At 37.2% G+C, this 17,441-nt stretch overlaps 1 protein-coding gene across 2 annotated transcripts in view; it reads right to left on the bottom strand.

The window, feature by feature from the left end:
• Positions 1 to 2,878: 2,878 nt before the first annotated feature.
• The window catches only part of LOC146158188 (cytochrome P450 10-like), a 30,832-nt gene continuing 16,269 nt past the window's right edge, over positions 2,879 to 17,441 (bottom strand). Inside the window, exons 2-7 of one of the 2 annotated variants that reach the window (XM_083383908.1) lie at positions 9,803 to 10,146; positions 8,627 to 8,805; positions 6,755 to 6,971; positions 6,182 to 6,382; positions 4,088 to 4,618; positions 2,879 to 3,617 (exon numbers count right to left, since the gene is read on the bottom strand). In XM_083383908.1, coding sequence (XP_083240034.1) covers positions 3,410 to 3,617; positions 4,088 to 4,618; positions 6,182 to 6,382; positions 6,755 to 6,971; positions 8,627 to 8,805; positions 9,803 to 10,071 — 1,605 coding nt within the window. In that variant the 5' untranslated portion in view covers positions 10,072 to 10,146 and the 3' untranslated portion in view covers positions 2,879 to 3,409. Of the gene's footprint in view, positions 3,618 to 4,087; positions 4,619 to 6,181; positions 6,383 to 6,754; positions 6,972 to 8,626; positions 8,806 to 9,802; positions 10,447 to 17,441 lie in introns of those variants that run through there. The other variant, XM_083383907.1, reaches the window with a different exon arrangement.

The raw sequence follows: 17,441 nt of genomic DNA, 5'->3' as shown, positions 1-17,441 counted from the left end.
TGACTACAAGCTATGGCTCATTTTGAAGAGTATGTCTTGTAGTTTATTTCGTGAAAAAATTAGCGAGAAAGTTTGAAAATTGCGTGTTAATATAGCTGAATATTAATATTCATAAAAATGAATATTAATATTTTTTCGTTAAAAGTGTGATTGCTGGAAAGATGTAAGCAATATAAGGATTGTGTATAAATTTCAACTTTGTATCGTTACAACTTTTGGAGATATTGCCCAAAACCAATCCAGCGCGCAAACTTCGCCCAGGTCTACGGCTACAGGCAGACAGACTTAGAGGACTCTTAAAATGTTTGACTCGCCAGAAAAGTGGTTCTTAACGTTTTAGGTTTGATACCCCTATGACTGAATTAAAGGATTTTTGGTAACCGTATAATGGTAAAGTAATAATCACCTACAATTATCGTTTATTGCATAAATGTTGCGCCATTTCCTATTCCCTACTTTAACGGCCGGTCACGACCGGATGCCGCACTCCAGTGAAATGTTATTATTTATTATCCAGTATGGCCGTGTGGCGCGAACGCCAACACTAAGCGCAAACTGTAGCACAGCTGCTAGCGCGTACGCTAGCTCGAATATAGTGCATCACACACCACGCTCAAAACGAGACTGCCGGGGTTCTCTAGTCTCAGCCACTTCTGAAACTAAGGAATTGCCCTTCAGCAACAAAACAAAGGAATCAATTAGTGGTAATAAGTGAAAAACGCAAAAGTAAAAAGGCAACAAAACAAACCAAGTGAGGCGAAGTGAAAAGTTAAATAAAAGCGAACGATAATAGTTGGTATTCCATAAATACACCGCAAATTAGAAGTTTGCCAAAAATTTATACCAAATTTAGCCACTTTATTTCATAGTGTTGCAGACACAAGTGCCAATCGCGGTCAATTTCGAGTCAAAACGATGTTTAAACATCACAAAAAATCGGAGTCAACTTTAATAAAGTTGCACTAAAGCCAGCCTTGTTATACGTGGTTTATTTCATATTTGTTTAGAATTAAAAACTGTAAAGCAGTGGTTTACAGCCAGTGTGCTGTTTATAAAGCTAAACGATTCAGTGGAATCAAAATCCATCGCAGATACCTTGAATTTGTACGTAAGTTGTAATCGTTTGTCAAAATGCAGCTTCAGAAGGGCTGGATCTCAATTGTTGAACACATATGTGTGTGTAACTTTCAATGGGTTCAGAAGATTAGTTTAAATTCTTTATACATAGATTGTATAAGAATTATTTCTCTACTCTGTGTATAGTTTATGTGTTTACATTGCAATTAACCAGTCAAAATGTTTGTAATGTCGTAAGCCACATTGGATGAAAACCACTCTTTTAAAACACAACTAAATGTTCTTTTACAGTTGAAATTCTTTAAAGGCAGCTGTGTCCAATATTAACGTTTAAGGCTAACCGAGCAAAACGTTTAGGCCCGATCGTATCGCATATTCGATTCTTGTCTGTGATATAGACTTTAAATGGGCACACCTCCTTAGCGTTTATTGACGACACCCAAGGGATAGATTGCTACGATAAGAGAGATCACATTCAGCCATCGGGTTTTCGTTTGATACGTGAATCAAATGGCAACTTAAACGTGATTGAATGTTAGCTTGAAGAGGTTTGCAAATATTGTGGGCTTCTGATAAGTAAGTTGGCCGGCAAATAGGATTACAGACTTCGAGTATTATAAAACGTGTTTTACAGATTATTTGCTTAGTTTGTATGGCCCTAGATTCATATGTTGACCGCTGCCGCCAATGCCTAAACATTTCTACTTCGAATTTAAAGAAACTGTAATTTTAAAATGACCAAGAGCACAAGCAACGGACGTATAGACTACAAACATACAAGTTTATATATTTTGACTTTCTTAGTATTTTTTTTAGCCAAATTCAGTTTTGTGTACCATTACTGTTGCTTCCAGATTGTATAAATCCCCTAAAAAAAATTTTTTTTAAGAGACAAAATCAGAAATACAATAATACAGCTATAAATACAATGTTTAGCTTTTGGCATTTTTATTTTTTTTTAAGGAGCTGATTTCACCTTGAATGCAGAATACCAGAGATTCCCAGTCGGAAAACGCCCCTAATCGTATGATGCACATTAAGAACATACAGCTAACCTAAAATATACATTTTTAAGTTGATCTGCATGTTTAACGGTTTAATGAGTCGCCTTTAGCAATACTATACACTAAACAACTATTTATCTCGGCTGTAGACTTTCTCATATAAATTTCCAAGTAAAATCGTGTACTGGTTTTGTTTTTATTTAACAAAAAAGCGCGACAAAACTTCAATCGTTTGAGCGTAAACCAGCCCTTGGACACCGGCGACATTTTGCGAGAGAAAAATAAATAAAATAAAAGTAAAATAAATAAAATCGCGCGACCGGAATATCGTTATAAATATAGGAAAGTAGGAAACTGCGGTAAAAATAGATAAAGCAAAGGTAAAAAAACGGTTGCGGGAAAAAATCTCGATTTACATCAAAAGAGAAAAGAGTATAAAAATTCGTGCAACACAGCAAAAGTATTTATAAGTATGTATAGAAAAGTAGCGCGAAAAAATCTATAAAGTTCCACGGGCGAAACACAAAAAATGTCTGGAACACATCGTTATTAAGAACGAGTCAAGACTTCAACGAGTCGATTTACAGTGTAAAAGAGAAACAAGTGACATAAAAAAGAGTATAGTGTTGTGGGTTACATGTTTCTAGCAACACTATTACAGCACCAGGAAAATATTTATTACGGAAAAGTTTAAAATTGTTGTTCGAATGTTCTCAAAACTTTGTAGGTTCAACAAAAGTAACACAGTCGCATTTACTTTAATGAGAATATTCCTCAAAAGAGTTTAATTCAAGGATTTCCACCATTTAACAAATTTACAACTAAAAGCGCCATTTTCTCATATCTGCGCTTTTCAACCGTATTTTGTCTCGCTTGCATCTTTATCATGCCGTTTCGCATTGCTAAAGACACAATTTCCAACAATTTTGTCAAAACAATGTAAACACACAGATCAATTTAAAGTCGCGGAAAAATGTAGATATCCCTTTCAACAGTTAATTGCCGCAAAGCGATATTCTCTTTGGAGCATAATGGCTGGAGGTTGTAGTTAGTCATAGAATGAATGTTAGAGCCCATACAGAAGTATATGTAGCATTTTGAATGTTTCGAATAACTCTTAAGATCATGGCTGGAGGTTGTAGTTAGACGCAGATTGAATATCAAAGCCCGTACAGAAGTATAGGTATCATTCTGAATTTTTAAATGATGTTGAAATTTTGCGAGAGTTCTGTATGGGCTTTGATAATTGACTACGGAATTATTTTGTCTCAAAGTCTTGTTTATTGCCCGATATTAGCCAAGTCAGAAGCAAACCCAAACAAGAGCGTTTAGAGTGGCACAAAGCTGAATCTCGCCGGTTTGTCGGCTTTGTTGAAGAGTCGCACCTTTGTTCCCATTGTTCCGTGGTTGTACTCAACCTTGTAGTTCTCAAGAACCGCCCTAAAGAGCAGGTCAAGTTCCTGTTCGGCCACGCGTCGACCAGGACACTGTCGGGCTCCGTGGCCAAATGGGGTGAAGGTAAACTGCTCCGTGCATCTGTAGAGAGAAAAATACACATTCAACTGACGTGCTTTTGTAGAAATCAATCAGCAAAATGTATTGAAAAAAGCTGGTAAAATTTGCTGTGATTTGAGATAAAAATTGGGACTTAACGTGCTTTTATAAATGTTTAATGCAGCAAATTATTTGAAAAAGGTGTGTGCTGACGGAAAAATACATACTAAAAGGCCATATTGCTTTAGTTACAATATAGTTTAAAATCGATATTACACATTGGTTTAAAATATACGGCATTCGTTTCAGAAAAATTGACCGTTTGTCAAGCTTGCCGCCATTTTTTTTTTATTAAACACTGTGAATGGGGAAAATTTCCTTGATTTTGTTACTACTTTAACCCGATTAAAAAGCACGATGGTGTGACATTAATAAATTTTAGAAATCACAATTTCTCTGTCAGCAGAGAAACAGTATTACCATATTATGAAAAACCCAAATAATTTAATTACCTGTTTGGCGACTTTCTTTCCAGCCAGCGATCGGGAAGAAACTTCTCGGCTTGGGGAAAGTACCTGTCGTCGCGCAGGTTCATCAGGTGTGACGTATATCGGACCGTGGTGCCCTTGGGAACGTCGAAGCCCGAAAGGACCAAGTCCTTGTTGGTCTTTCTCATGTTGGCGTAAGTCAACGGGTTAAGACGAACCGACTCCCAAACGCAAGCTTTCAAGTACTTTGAGAAATCGCTGGTAAGAACGTTTTCTTTTGCCGCAGAACAATCCGTGGCGGTGGAGTCCGCCTTTTCTGCTTCAAGAAGCCGGCGCAGGTGCTCCTGGTGCGCAGGATTGGCTGAAAGGTGGTAGAGGGTGAAAATGGCGGCCGAGGCGGTTGTGTCGATTCCACCGGCCAGAAGCTCGATGCAAACGGTTAAGGCTTCGTCCCTGGTCAAGCTTTTGTTGTTGATGACGTGTTTTAGGAGGCTTTCGGGACGATCCGGGTCCACAGGGGCGTTTTTGTCCTCTTTCGCCATCTCGTTGAGTTTTCTGGTTAAAAAGAAAACTTAGTTTTAGGAGTTTGTTCTAAGAATAGAGGTTGTAAAGAACAATAAAGTTGATGTAAGTAGAAAATGTCGTGGTCCCATCGAATAGATTAATATCAATACATTAGTTATCGAGAAAGGTAGGATATAGTGCTGGCGACATTTTTTATGCAAATAAAGTCATACCTAATCAATAGTAATCTTTAAGTTCAGATTTGTTTTTAAGTTAAAACCGAAAGCAGATGAAACGACCATGTTTATTTTTCTCATACCAAGTTTGTCTCAATCAATAATAATAGTATTGTGGTTTTATAATTGATTTTAAGGTTAATGTGCTACCTTAAGAAGTATTACGCATTTTCCGATTTAACTGTTGTTGTTGTTTTAGTTGGATTTAATTCTTGCTTTAATAGAAGCTATTCAGTCATTTGTTGACGTGATGTGTTTTGCTCATTCTATCGTATCGTGTCAAACAATAACGTAAAGACAACGGGAGAATGTACGCGCAAAATGTGTGAAAAATTAAATTTAACCGTGGAAAGCTGGATTTGCTTATACCAGCCCGTGCGCAGCTGATAAGGTAATCGTCAAAATCGCGTTTGTTTTAATTCGAATCAACGCAGTTTTATTTCAACAGATAACAGCGAAGGTTCATCAAAGTTTGTCAAAGCTTATTCGCTTTAGGCGATGCAAAGATATACAATAACACAACAGTACAGGCTGCTTTTCAATAAAGTGACTGCAGGATGTGTAAGAGGATACATCACAGTTATGTACCCAGTTCGACCAACCGATTTTTAGGCTATTTTATAGATTCCATGTGCTACATGTTTACCTATTTTTTATATGGGTAAATTGGGCAGTGCAATCTATGTACATTTTTGGAAGTTTTTAGTGATAGCTTCATTTTAAACGCGCAATGATTAGAACACCCTTTCTAATGCCTAACCCATCCAGGCTATATAACCGTACGTTTAAGCTGGCCGTTTGAGATGTTATCTCCCATGGCATCGTACCGTGAATTTGATCCATTTGGAAGCCATATGCCAGTTGCCCATTTGAGGCTACTTTTGGTGCGCCAACGCCACAGAAATCCTAATCGTTTGGTGGTGATATTTTTCTTCATTGAAGCAAATTAAGGCGTGTTTATCAATTCCTGCAGTTGCAACGAACGCAACGTTTATAAAGTTTAAAGTCTAAACCGTGCAAATGTATTCGAATGGCCTTGCGAAGGTAAAGTTGTGTGGTTTTGCCTAACCGTAAACCGAGGATTTCTACGCGGTTTCAAACGAAAGTGTTGTAGATTGCAAGCAAAGATTACAGACCAACTTATTTTTAAGACAGCTAAATCTGAATTATTAGAAATGATGTATTACTCTGTAACCAAGTATCTAAAAGGCGGTATATATATTTTGTTTAAATGACTCCGTTCAAATTTCCATCCTTTATTTTGCCAACCCTACAACACTACAACATTGAGCTTTCCGCCTACCGAAAGAAACAATCTTCTAATCTAACTGTTGTTTTATAATAAGCTAAGCCTACAACGTCACAGCTTTGAGCTTACTTGTCAACAAAGTGTCCAGCGTACTCAAACTCGTCCCTCTGACATTGCCTGAAAACTCCCCACGCTTTGGTGTTGAAAATTTTCCAGGTGGGAACGCCAAAGGTAAGCCGTGCTCCGTAGTCGAAGAAAATGTCCATACACTCGCGCAGCTTCTCGGCTGCTGGGTCCACTTTTTCTTCAGACTGCTTAAGAAGACCGAGCCTAAGTAAGAAAAGACGATAAAGCTCTTTGTTTTTTGCACCTTTATGGAGTTTTTGAGCAAAAAAAACAGCAAGTGTAATGTACTTGCAAGCAAAAAAAAACAGCTATTGTAATGTAAAGTTTTTTTTCACATTTGGTATTTTAACAGAAAATGACTAAAATTGAAAGATTAGAGCACGCAGAATCATATCATTTACCCATTAAATAAATGTAAAAAACGCACAAAGTGGATCCAACGGTTGCTTTTTATTTAACGTTGGTAAACAGATTTATTAGTTTTCTTTTAGAGTTAGGTTTGATTTAAGGAAGACCGGCCAACCTATTTTCCAAGCTCTAATTTAAAGTCAAACCCTTAAATGATCGAATGCTTACCTCGAATCAAGAAGCACAACAGCAATCGATTCCAGCGCCCATCTGTTGAGCCACTGCTCGAAGTGGGGGATTTCCCCGCTTGAGAGGTCACGTGATCGCTTCATGTGCGCGAGGAAATCATCCGTGACGGCCTTCTGCGCTGACCTGAACTTGGTGACTGTTTTGAGCGGCGAAATTGCAGGGTTAATCGCGTTTCGGTTGCGGAGCCATTCCTCGCCTGAAATAAGACAAGATGTTAAGTCAGAGATTCTTAAACATTTTTAGTTTCACCCCTAGCATTTATCTCCAGATTTCATTCATTCTTCTCTTTTTGGAAATTCTCGCCCCAACAGGTTAAACACCCGGAATATCCGCCCTCCCCACAAGCTATCATCGATTTCTGACGGTTCACCCTTATTCACCCCTTTTGGTTGGTTCACCCCTGCAAAAGTTTTATTCACCCGATTAAGAAACACTGTGGTAAGTAATATTAGGAGGGTGAAAAAAACAGTGTTTGCATGCGGTGAATGAACCTAAAACTAACGTAATTCTACTGTGGCGTTTTATTGCACTTTACATTAACTCTCACTGCAATAGAATAATATATTTGTTTGTCATTTGTCGGATGCAATTAAAGATTGGGAACGTATTAGAAGTGTTCAGCTGTTCTATGTGGTTCTTAACCTTTTTCAGTGGATCCTAAGTTTAGGTTTTTCCATCCTGTTGAGTCGTAAACCTTTCAAGTGTTTCTTAAGTCTTTTAAAGTGGTTCTTAAACTTTTATTAGTGTTCTAAGCATTTCGAGTGGTTCCAATATTTTTTTTATAAATTCTTTATCTTTTTTCTTTTTTTCTTAATGTGATGCATTTTTAAAGCGTTACGAAACGAACATTTTTTTGTCCGGACCAATTTAAAAAACTGCAATTACAGAGTTATGACGCGTGAAAATCGTTCTTATTATCTTACGTTTGATAATAATGTGATCGAAAGAAATGACACAAAAAAAATCCTAACATTACGAAATATTAAAATCTACACGGTTACATTTTAGTAATAACTCTAAAGTTTTTTACCAATATTATCGTAATTAAAAAACGCGTTCAGCAATCAGTATTATCTCGAAAACACTCTTTTTTATTCCTTAAAGCTGTCGTGGCCGATACGCAACTTCGCCATTCGCCGTTCAAGTAATTTCGGGATACGTTTCTTTGTGTATATCATTACGCAGCGAACGGCTTTTACTTTTTACGTACCTGTCAATTACGAAGTAGTAGGATTGCACGTCGCTATCAATTGCAATATAAGTCACTACTGCCCGCAATATAAATGGCACGCGTAACGTTAAATTACAAAGTCGCCGTAAGATCACCACGTTGTAGCCAACGATGCGAGTTTTGGGATTTGTAATAATTTGTTTGGGCAAAATGATTTGAACTGCATGGGTCCTTTAACTATTAATCGAAAATAAACTTTTATAGACTGGAAATTACAATTTGATGAAATAAAACTAAAGAACATCACTTTAAATACAAAAACGGGTATATTCGTTTAATTTTTTTTGTCAAAAAGTTATCAAATCTGTTGTTGTTTTGCGGACAAAATTGCGTAACATACGCCAAAAGAGCGTTTGAACCTACTTTAAACAGTTAACTAAATGGCCATATATTTTTAGAACTAAAAGCAGTGATATAGTCAAAAACCTATTTTATATGTAGCACGTTCTAATCTACTTTCACACATTGTTTGTCAAACTAGTTTTAACATGTTTATAAGTATTTTATCCTACAATTAAACTAGAGTTTCCTACAAAAATTGCCAAAAATACATCCAAAACCTGACTTAATGCGTATCTTCAAAGAATTATCGTGTCAAGATATTGTAAATATTGCCTCACCTTGCAAAGCTGTGATTCCGACTGGGAGTTTCTCTTGATGACGACATTCGACGATAGCGTCCAGGTGGGGTCTGCATGGGGTCCTTCCCTCATTCTGGACCACCACTCGGATGTCCTTGGGATCAGAGATGTACAAGAACTCCTCGTGCATCAATTTCTCGCGGAAGATCTTTCCGTATCTGAGAAGCGAAAAAGTAAGTTGTGATAATTGAAGTGGAATTGAAGTTTGGTTGATGGTAGACAATTGTTACCAGGAATAATAGTATTCAAAAAACAAAAAAAAACTTTGGAGAATAAATTTTAATATGCCGAGTCGTTGGGAAGAAATATAATTAGTTGTTCTATGAGCGTTCGCCATAAAGAAGGCGTTGGAAAAGAAATTTAATGTCATCTATATTTTTTCTATTAAAACAACAGGATAAGTCTCAAAAAATTGGAAACTAAGTCATTTGTGTACAAAAGGAATCTTATTGTAATATTTCAATTATGATTTAAAGGTCGCTTTATAGTTTTCTATAAAATGTGCATTGCTGTGTTTTCATCCGTTTATATACGCACTATGACACCTGGCCGCTTCTCTCTAGTGTACTGGTGTTTTCGGGCTGGAGATCTTATCTTAATCTGGATAAACCTAAATGTCAACTGATGGCTGCATGAGAATGCCAGCAAAGAGATACAGAAAGCGATGATTCACTGGCTTGTACAGGACTATAGCACATGGCACTCGGCATGTAGACGATGAATATTTTCGCCTTTTGCAAAACGCTATGCACGCTTTACACTGTATGTTTACAACCTTGATAAAGAACAAAATTGAGCCATTTCGTTGATTGTTGTTCTCGAAAGTTAGGAGAAATTTAATAAAATCCCCGACCAAGACCATAGTGATTTGTTAGGCTCAAAACAAACACAAAACTTGACAGAACTTGTCGATGTTTTGTTTCTAGAAGTTTCTAGACCTAAACTTTTGAAAGCTGAATCAGAATCCTTAAAAAATGTATAACAAAAATACGGTGACAAATTTAAGCAGAGAAGTTCCATTTTTTGTTACTTTTTAACCATGACATTTAAAGCGGCAAAGGGTTTGCTTGGTTATTATTTATAGTAAAACTAAAAAAAATACATTTACTCTATAACTTTTAACCTAATTCAAAAAAACGTCCAAGGCTTACTTACTTGTTGTGACGGTGTCGGAGCGCCTTGTCGAACTCCTTGGGTGAGAAGCGACCCAGGGCGGTGTACTCCATCACCGACCCAACCAGGGGAAGTCCCTTGGGGCCTGGGACTTTGGAGTAGCTAGCGGTGGTCGAAGAAGAAGCAGCAGCAAAGGGACAAGTAGCTGTTTCAGTCGTAGAAGTCGATTTCATCAGTTTCTGGAAGGATTTGGACGCAATTTCGGCGGCGGCGCCAACGGCCTCGGCCAGACGGCGTCCGGGGACCCTCATGGGGCAACAGGAACCATCGGCCGCGTCGATTCTGCCGCTCGGGAAAGCGATGCTGGCGCTGGTGCGTCGACGCTGCTGGTAGGAGGCTGGCAGGTTAGTCGACTGGCAGTTTGCAGTTATTGTAGGTTGCAGTGAACTGAACTGTGCGCACCCTAAGGCTGCTGCTGCTGTTTGCTGCGAGCAGAGGCTGGAAGGGAACGCCCTCAGCGCTGTGGCGGGATTCCCCGGCGTTTTTCGGAGGCAATGGCCGACCGCTGTCTTCATTCCGTTGTTGAGCATCTCGTTTTTCTTGCGCGACGCTGCCTTTTTCGTTCGTTTTGCGTTTTAGTTTAGAACCTATCGCCTTTTTAAACAGGTCGCGTAGAGTTTTTTTTATTATTATTGATGTTTCTGCAAAGCGTATAAAATGTTGGCAATGTTTTGTTTAAACATTTATATTAGTTTTGTTTTCTTGTCACAAACCGATTTGGTAAATTTACTTTCACGTAAGAAAAAATGAAAAGTCTAAATAAAATTCAAACGCCAAGTTTTTACTTTTTAAGGTAAACTTTGAATTTAAAAATCAGTTTCTTTAGCCTACTTGCTTTTTTAAATTAATTTATGAGGTTAAACTTGTAAATACAAAAGATTAATCGATTTTCCGTCAGCAATCGTGAAACTCATCCCGCAAAACTCGCACGCTTAACTTTTCAATCGCAATATTGAAAATGTAAACTTTAAATTCTTACCGCTGAATGACCATTGCTCATTTTGAAAGTTTTAAATTAAAAAGGTTATAAAAAAATTAGAGTGCGAGTTTCGCCAGATATATTTAACGTCTGCTGCCGAAAAATAAATTAAGATTTGCATTATGATTAAACTCATAAAATGATTTCTAAAATCAGATCGCAAGCATGCAAAAGAAACGGATTTTTTTCCCGGAAAATTACTTAAGTTTTGTTCGAAGTTCAACTAAACATGTAAACTTTCAAATCGTGTTGCTTAAAAACTTTAACTATTTCGGAACTTCATACTTTAAGTTGAAATCCGAAGCCAAACTTTCGCCTTTTAGAAACGCACCTACAAGCTTTAAACATTTTGCTCGCTGCAAAGCCTCGACAATTTGCGACAACCTTTCCTTATCTTGCCTATCATCACGGTGTTCTAGGCACTGGCGTCTTAAGCCGGACGAATGCCTTCTTATATAGGCGAAGCGCGATCGAAAAAGGCCGACCCATAACGTCATAGCGCTGGTCAAATATTTGCCGAAGCGGCGACGACCTTCTGCCGGGTTTCGGAGCTCGATTTGCCGCGGAGCAAAAGCCGCAGAGTCGGGGTCGCGGTCGACGAATTTCGTAATTGCCGTCGCCGCATCGGAAGTTGCTCGCGCGCGCCGCGATTGTTGAGCGCCTGTTACGTCACAATAGCGACTGGTTTGTTATCGCCCGGTAGCGAAATGACGAAGGCCAAGTTTGTATTCCGACTGTTGTTCTGATAACGTGAGCTTAAACACGCGCTTTCCTGACGAGAAAAGTATATTGAGTTTTCGTGCGTATTTTGTTCACAATGGTCTTTTTATCATATTTTACTTGCGAAAATGAAATGCGTAGGAAACAACTACTGAAAATTCGAATGCATTTTCAAGTGTTATTTTCTATCGTAACGGCCGATTTTCTGTATTTTAACTCTGACGATATAAGAACTGTATATAATAGAAAAAAAATTACCTTTAATAATGTGACTTTTTAAATTGCAGAAGTAAGATGCAAAAAAGGAGTCAATTGGTCTTGGTATTGAAACGTTTTTTAATGTGGTAGCTGATTTTTTTCGCTTAACAGTTAGTTCTAAGTTTATATTTTAACTCAAAGCATTCTGGAAAATTTCCCATTAATACTTCACCTTGAAAGTTAAAGGAACCAATCATCATAAGTGGAGAAAAACGAATCGGCCGATACGATTGTATTGCATTATAGTATTTGTGAAAATATATGTCCTTTTGCCAAAGATCTATTTTAAGCTTTCTAAATTGTAACTAAATCGTTTTTCTCTATATAGCTGAATGGCCGGTCAGTGCCTTTTCGAAAACGCCAATCAATATTTTCAATGATGTACAAACCATCTGCGATTTTATAAAAACAATCTATATTTTTTAGCGTTTTATACATTCCAAACTGTGCAAACCCGACACGAAAACAGAATCAATGTGCTATGGAACTTTTAAAGGTTTACCAAATTCCTCAAACGGGAACATGCAATAAAACCTGCAAAACATTAATATCTAAGAGCAGAATAATAAACAATGCCATAGCATTAAGACCAACAACATAATAAAGCCCAATAAATAGTAATACCCTCAGAAATATAGATGCAAATCGTCTGAAATAGGCGTAAACCTGTAGGAATACGACCTAAATTCATCGTAATAAAACCTAAATGGGAAAAATAACGCTAAATGGCGAAAAAAATAATGAAACTGTACGGAGATATATATGGAGACGATCGGTTTGGCATCATCGTTTCTGTCGACGTTTTAGCGCACACAAGTGACCTTTAAAGGAGATGTGGGGTTGACCTGATGATAAAGCTCACCTGTTTTTCCTCATTTGAAAACGTTTTTAATGGTACGGTATAGATGCAAAAAATATTTTACCGGAATGTTGTTTCGGTAATTATCTGATTATACTTTCATAACTGGTTGCGAAAGATTTTACTAGCTTTCATGTATAAATGTTATGCTCGAAACTGGCCTAGAGGTTTCAGCATTGTAGAGTTGCGCAGTTAAAGCGAATGAGGTAATGTGCCAAAGGATTGCGACCAGTTTACTTTACTTAAGTCGTGAAGCGGTTTTACTTGCTTCACTTCAGTTTACTCTTCAGCCAAGAAATAAACTTTACTTCGCTGCGTTTAATTTCGCTTTCCTACACAAAGTTGCGGCAAAGGTGGTCTCTTAATACCGGGATGGGCTTAGCCTCAATCCAGACACGGATTAAAGCTTTCCTGAAAATCTCCGGCTAAAGTTTTTAGCCTTAATGCAGGCGAAGGGTTGTTTTAATTCAGCAAAACATTCTAACATTTTAAGGGCTTTTCAAGGTAACCCCCCTGCTCTACAAATCACAGTAAGCCAAGAGTTAACCCAATGCAAATAATTTTTAGACTTGAGCAGACTACGAGACGCCATCACAATAAAACAACAGTCTTAAGCTGCGATTTCTGACAAACAGACTTAAATTTAAAATTTCCTAACGCAGTTATAAATTAAAGTTTTTAACGTAATTTTGTTAATTCCAAGAAGCGTTTAGCTTACCACAACAAAATGTTTTCAAAAACTTTCGCAAGGTAACCTAAAAGTGTTTGGTAAGTCGAAACATTCTAGCACTCCACAAGTATCACATTTGAATGATAGTATGGTGCGAACTTTATTAGTTTTTAAACTTTGCGCTTGCAGCGTTTAGCGCATTTTGTGTGCAATTTTGATTTCGTTTTTTCGTGGCACAAAATACCCATACCCTCTTGCTATAGAGAGCTTGTTAAACAGAATGTTAAATTTGGTTTTACATCAAAACACGCTGAATGGATACCATATCTGCTGCGCAAAAGTTAAAATACAAACTTTTCTGTTATCCTTAACATATACAGTATACACGAAATGAAATATGTCGTCCTTCTTTGATATATATAGCCTAAAAATGCGACAGAATGTCGTAACAAAATTCTGGGGGCGATGTTCTTTCAAAATCACTTTTGAATGAATTTTTTTATCAAACAAACCTGCGGTTTATACAACATGGCGTGTTCACAAATGTTAAACAATACGGCTAGGATAAGGAAATTCCGTCTAAATTTCAGCGAACTGAAATATAGACGAGCCCCTAAAAAACCTAGCGCATCCGAGCTTCACGTAATGGCTAAGTCGACGTCAGGTGACGTCATAATGCCGACGTGATTTCGCATATTTTGCGTCTCAGACAAAATTCGTGTTTGCCTTAAAGTTAACGACTGCGAATAAAATATGTGTTTTTTTTAAGTGTTTTATTGATAATGACGATGGCTGTTTTTAGAAGACGAAGTAAAACTCAAATGATTCTTGTTTTTTCGTGTTTTTTCATAAGAAGCCAACAAATTAATTTTATTTGGAACAAGAATCCTTCTTGTATATTTTCCGATCTACTAACACATAGGAGATTGTTTCACATATAGTAAGGTTAATTCTGTTAAATAACATTTCAACTTGTAGGCTATTTGTTTCATTTGCGAAAATTTTACAACGTTTTAATCATCATTTGATGCTTGGGAAGAAAACAATAAACACAGCACATGTAATGCTGAACGCTGTATTCCCCCAACCGTGAATTCGGCAAACTTGTTAGTAATGCAAGAAAAAATCTGCAAAACCAAAGGTGAAAAACAGAATTATTTTACAACTGTGACGTAAAAGTTCTTTTGAGGGCATCAATGGACTATTTATGGTTCACCAGTGAAACCAATTTAAGTCTAAATGGGAAAATACTGACATAAATCAGTACTGTGTGTGTTACAAGAGTACCAAAAATATTCTCTGCTCAATACAAGTGCTACACTTATATAACGTTGAATGCTACTAACGATAAGCATGTTTTTCGAAATAAGTTTAAATATTGTCTGTTGTTTACGGCTAAATCAAATTCCCAAATGAGTCCGTCTTAATATACGCAATAGTTTGGTGTGTCAGCAAATATACAGCTGTACTAAATGGTAAAAGTGTAGTGCAGTGCGCTGAATCACTTTCCACTGGGGAACTCGAGTTTCGATTGTTTTTATTTGAAATACGATCCCTTATGACGTCATAGTGGTAGCTTATGCCTCGGCGGAGTTGAATGATGCGCATATTTATTGCTTTATAACTTGAGTCAGGCTGACGAATGGTTTATACTTACTTAGGGCTGTATTTATCGGCGGCAGTTTTAATTGCAGAGGGGTTTTCCAACCGTTAAACGCGTCAAGATGCTGTACATCAAACTAAATTTAATTGCTGGACTAAAGGTTGCCCTTTAAATGTCATTTGGCTTTTTTATTTGGTTATAATCTACACGAGTTGGTTTACGTGCACATATTGATTTTTTTATGGTTGTATGGTATCATGTAACGGAAATATTCTTTGAAATACTTGTTTGTAACTTTAGCCCATCGGTTTAATCTTATAGATTTTAAAGTCATTTAAACTGGTCAAAGCTTCAATACAAAAACACATATTGGCGTACATATATTACGTCTGATATATAAACTTATCAGACAAACTAAAGGGATGGCGTGTTTTGCAAGTATACTATAAATGGCATCATTTAAATTTAAATTAAATTTATATATCGTCTGTGCCTCGAACACCAGGTAATCTTTTATTTTAGGGCCCTGTTAAAATGTATTTCGTATTTCTTTTATGCAAAATGCGGAGCAAACCAAAGATGAAAATATCCAGCGACGTATATACACTCGTTTTTGTAACCACGTTTTATGGGTAAGAATGACGCCGATGTAGAAAGTTACCTGATGTTTCAGGATGCAGCCGAGACTTGAATTTTACATAAAGCATATTTTTAATTCGAGTATGTTAACAATAACCCAATAGCGTCAAAAAAAGTCTGTTTAAGCCAGTGGTCTTTAAACTGTGTGCCTAGAGAGAGATACTTAAGTGTGCTTTCGAAAATATCCTATTCGCATAGCAATAAATGGAATACAGGCCGAATGTGAGACTTTGGACCTAGACATATGATAATATCACAATATTACAGACCAACTGCCATAAGTTGTAGCACAGGTGCTAGTCATTTATAATCGCGTTGGGGTGTTTTGCGTAATATCAAAAGTTAGCCGCGCTTTTAGTTTTCCATTTGAAATGCAAGTTTTGTCAGTTGACGTAACACGTTGCCCAAACTTCAAGCAAAACGGCTGGAAACCTATCGAAAGCCGACGCGAAACAAGACCAAAACAATCACCTTCGCGCCTCGCGCTCGAAACCCGTCGAAAACCGCTCATGCGGAAACCTTGTGTGACGTAATAGAGGCGTGAATCGGCGGCGAGAAGCATCACGAGCGAACTTTTCTCCCGAAAACTCGCTTCGAAAGGCAACGATTTCGGGTTGAAATAGAACGATTAGCTGCAATGTTATATCCGGGTGGGCGTTTAGCCGGGTTATTGACCCGAAATCTTTTGAATCCGGCGCCGATTTTTTTATAGTAGACACTGAATAGGATACGATAAAGCTGGCTAGAAAAGTTATTCGGGGAAAATGGACAAAATATCGAATTTCTGGATTTTTTCTGTTTGATTTTACGGGACACTAAACACCGTATAGTACTGTCCAGAAAAGCTGTTTTTTAGGAGGAAATGCCTGATGTGTCGTATTTACGTCTTTGGGGCCACGATTTTTTTCGATTTTGTTTAAGATTTTTTATAGCGTTAAAATCGATCTCTGCCCGATATAAATAAAGGAACCTTTTGGCGGTTTATTTATTCTTCGCCGTTATTTCGAAAACGTTTATGATTTCCTAAATGAAAATTCGTTCGTTGGGAATTTTGCTGATCTATTTTTATGTGATTATGGTGTAAGGATACTGCGGCGTCTATTGGTAATTCTCCTTTAAAAAGCAAAGGAAACGAAACGGTTTATCGCTTATCAACGCTCCAATATTCACTTCACGAATTACCGGACAATATTCTGCGGTTTTCCTAAATCTTTGAGATAAAAAAGTCAAATGTAGTCATAGTCGTACGTTGCGAGAATAATAAAAAATAAAAAGTATAGCTAGAATGCTTTTTGGTTTTCCGTGAATGGCTGTTTTGTAGAAGATATTTTTTTTGTAAGCTAAAAAATTAAAACATCTGCATAATATAAAACTTTCAAAACTATACCCTGTAAAACCACAGCTTTACATTAAGATTGGTGTTGTGTGATAATGTGGGTGAACGGCTGAACAAATAGTGTAAGTTAAGTCGGTTGCGATGATACAACATATTTTGCCAAAAAATAACCGTGTTAATGGAGTTTAGGGTTACATTTTTGAACTGCGTAAAACTCAATCCTAAGTATTTCAATACAGAGAATTAAACCATGAATGTATTATATTTCCCATTCATTCATGGAATACAATATCTATGATTCATCGGTGGTTGGCCTTATCAAAAATTGCCAGAAATCCCAAAACCATTTTCGGCAAAACCACCAAACGAGTGAACCAGCAAAATCACCAAATTACGACTATGGATGTCCGATAATATTGGCGTGGAGCCAATACGCGATACAAGTCGAAATATCGCTACTCGTCCGATACTTAGGTAGTATCGGTGCCGATCCGATACCAAATTAAGCCTCGACTTTTCTACCTCAAAAAGTAAATCTGAAAAAATATTATCTTAAA

This window comes from Ascidiella aspersa, chromosome 3 (genome assembly GCF_963924565.1).
Source record: "Ascidiella aspersa chromosome 3, kaAscAspe10.2, whole genome shotgun sequence".
NCBI classification, from domain to species: Eukaryota; Metazoa; Chordata; class Ascidiacea; order Phlebobranchia; family Ascidiidae; genus Ascidiella; species Ascidiella aspersa.
The sequence above is the reverse complement of the archived record's forward strand: the minus strand, read 5'-3'. Positions and strand labels throughout refer to the sequence as shown.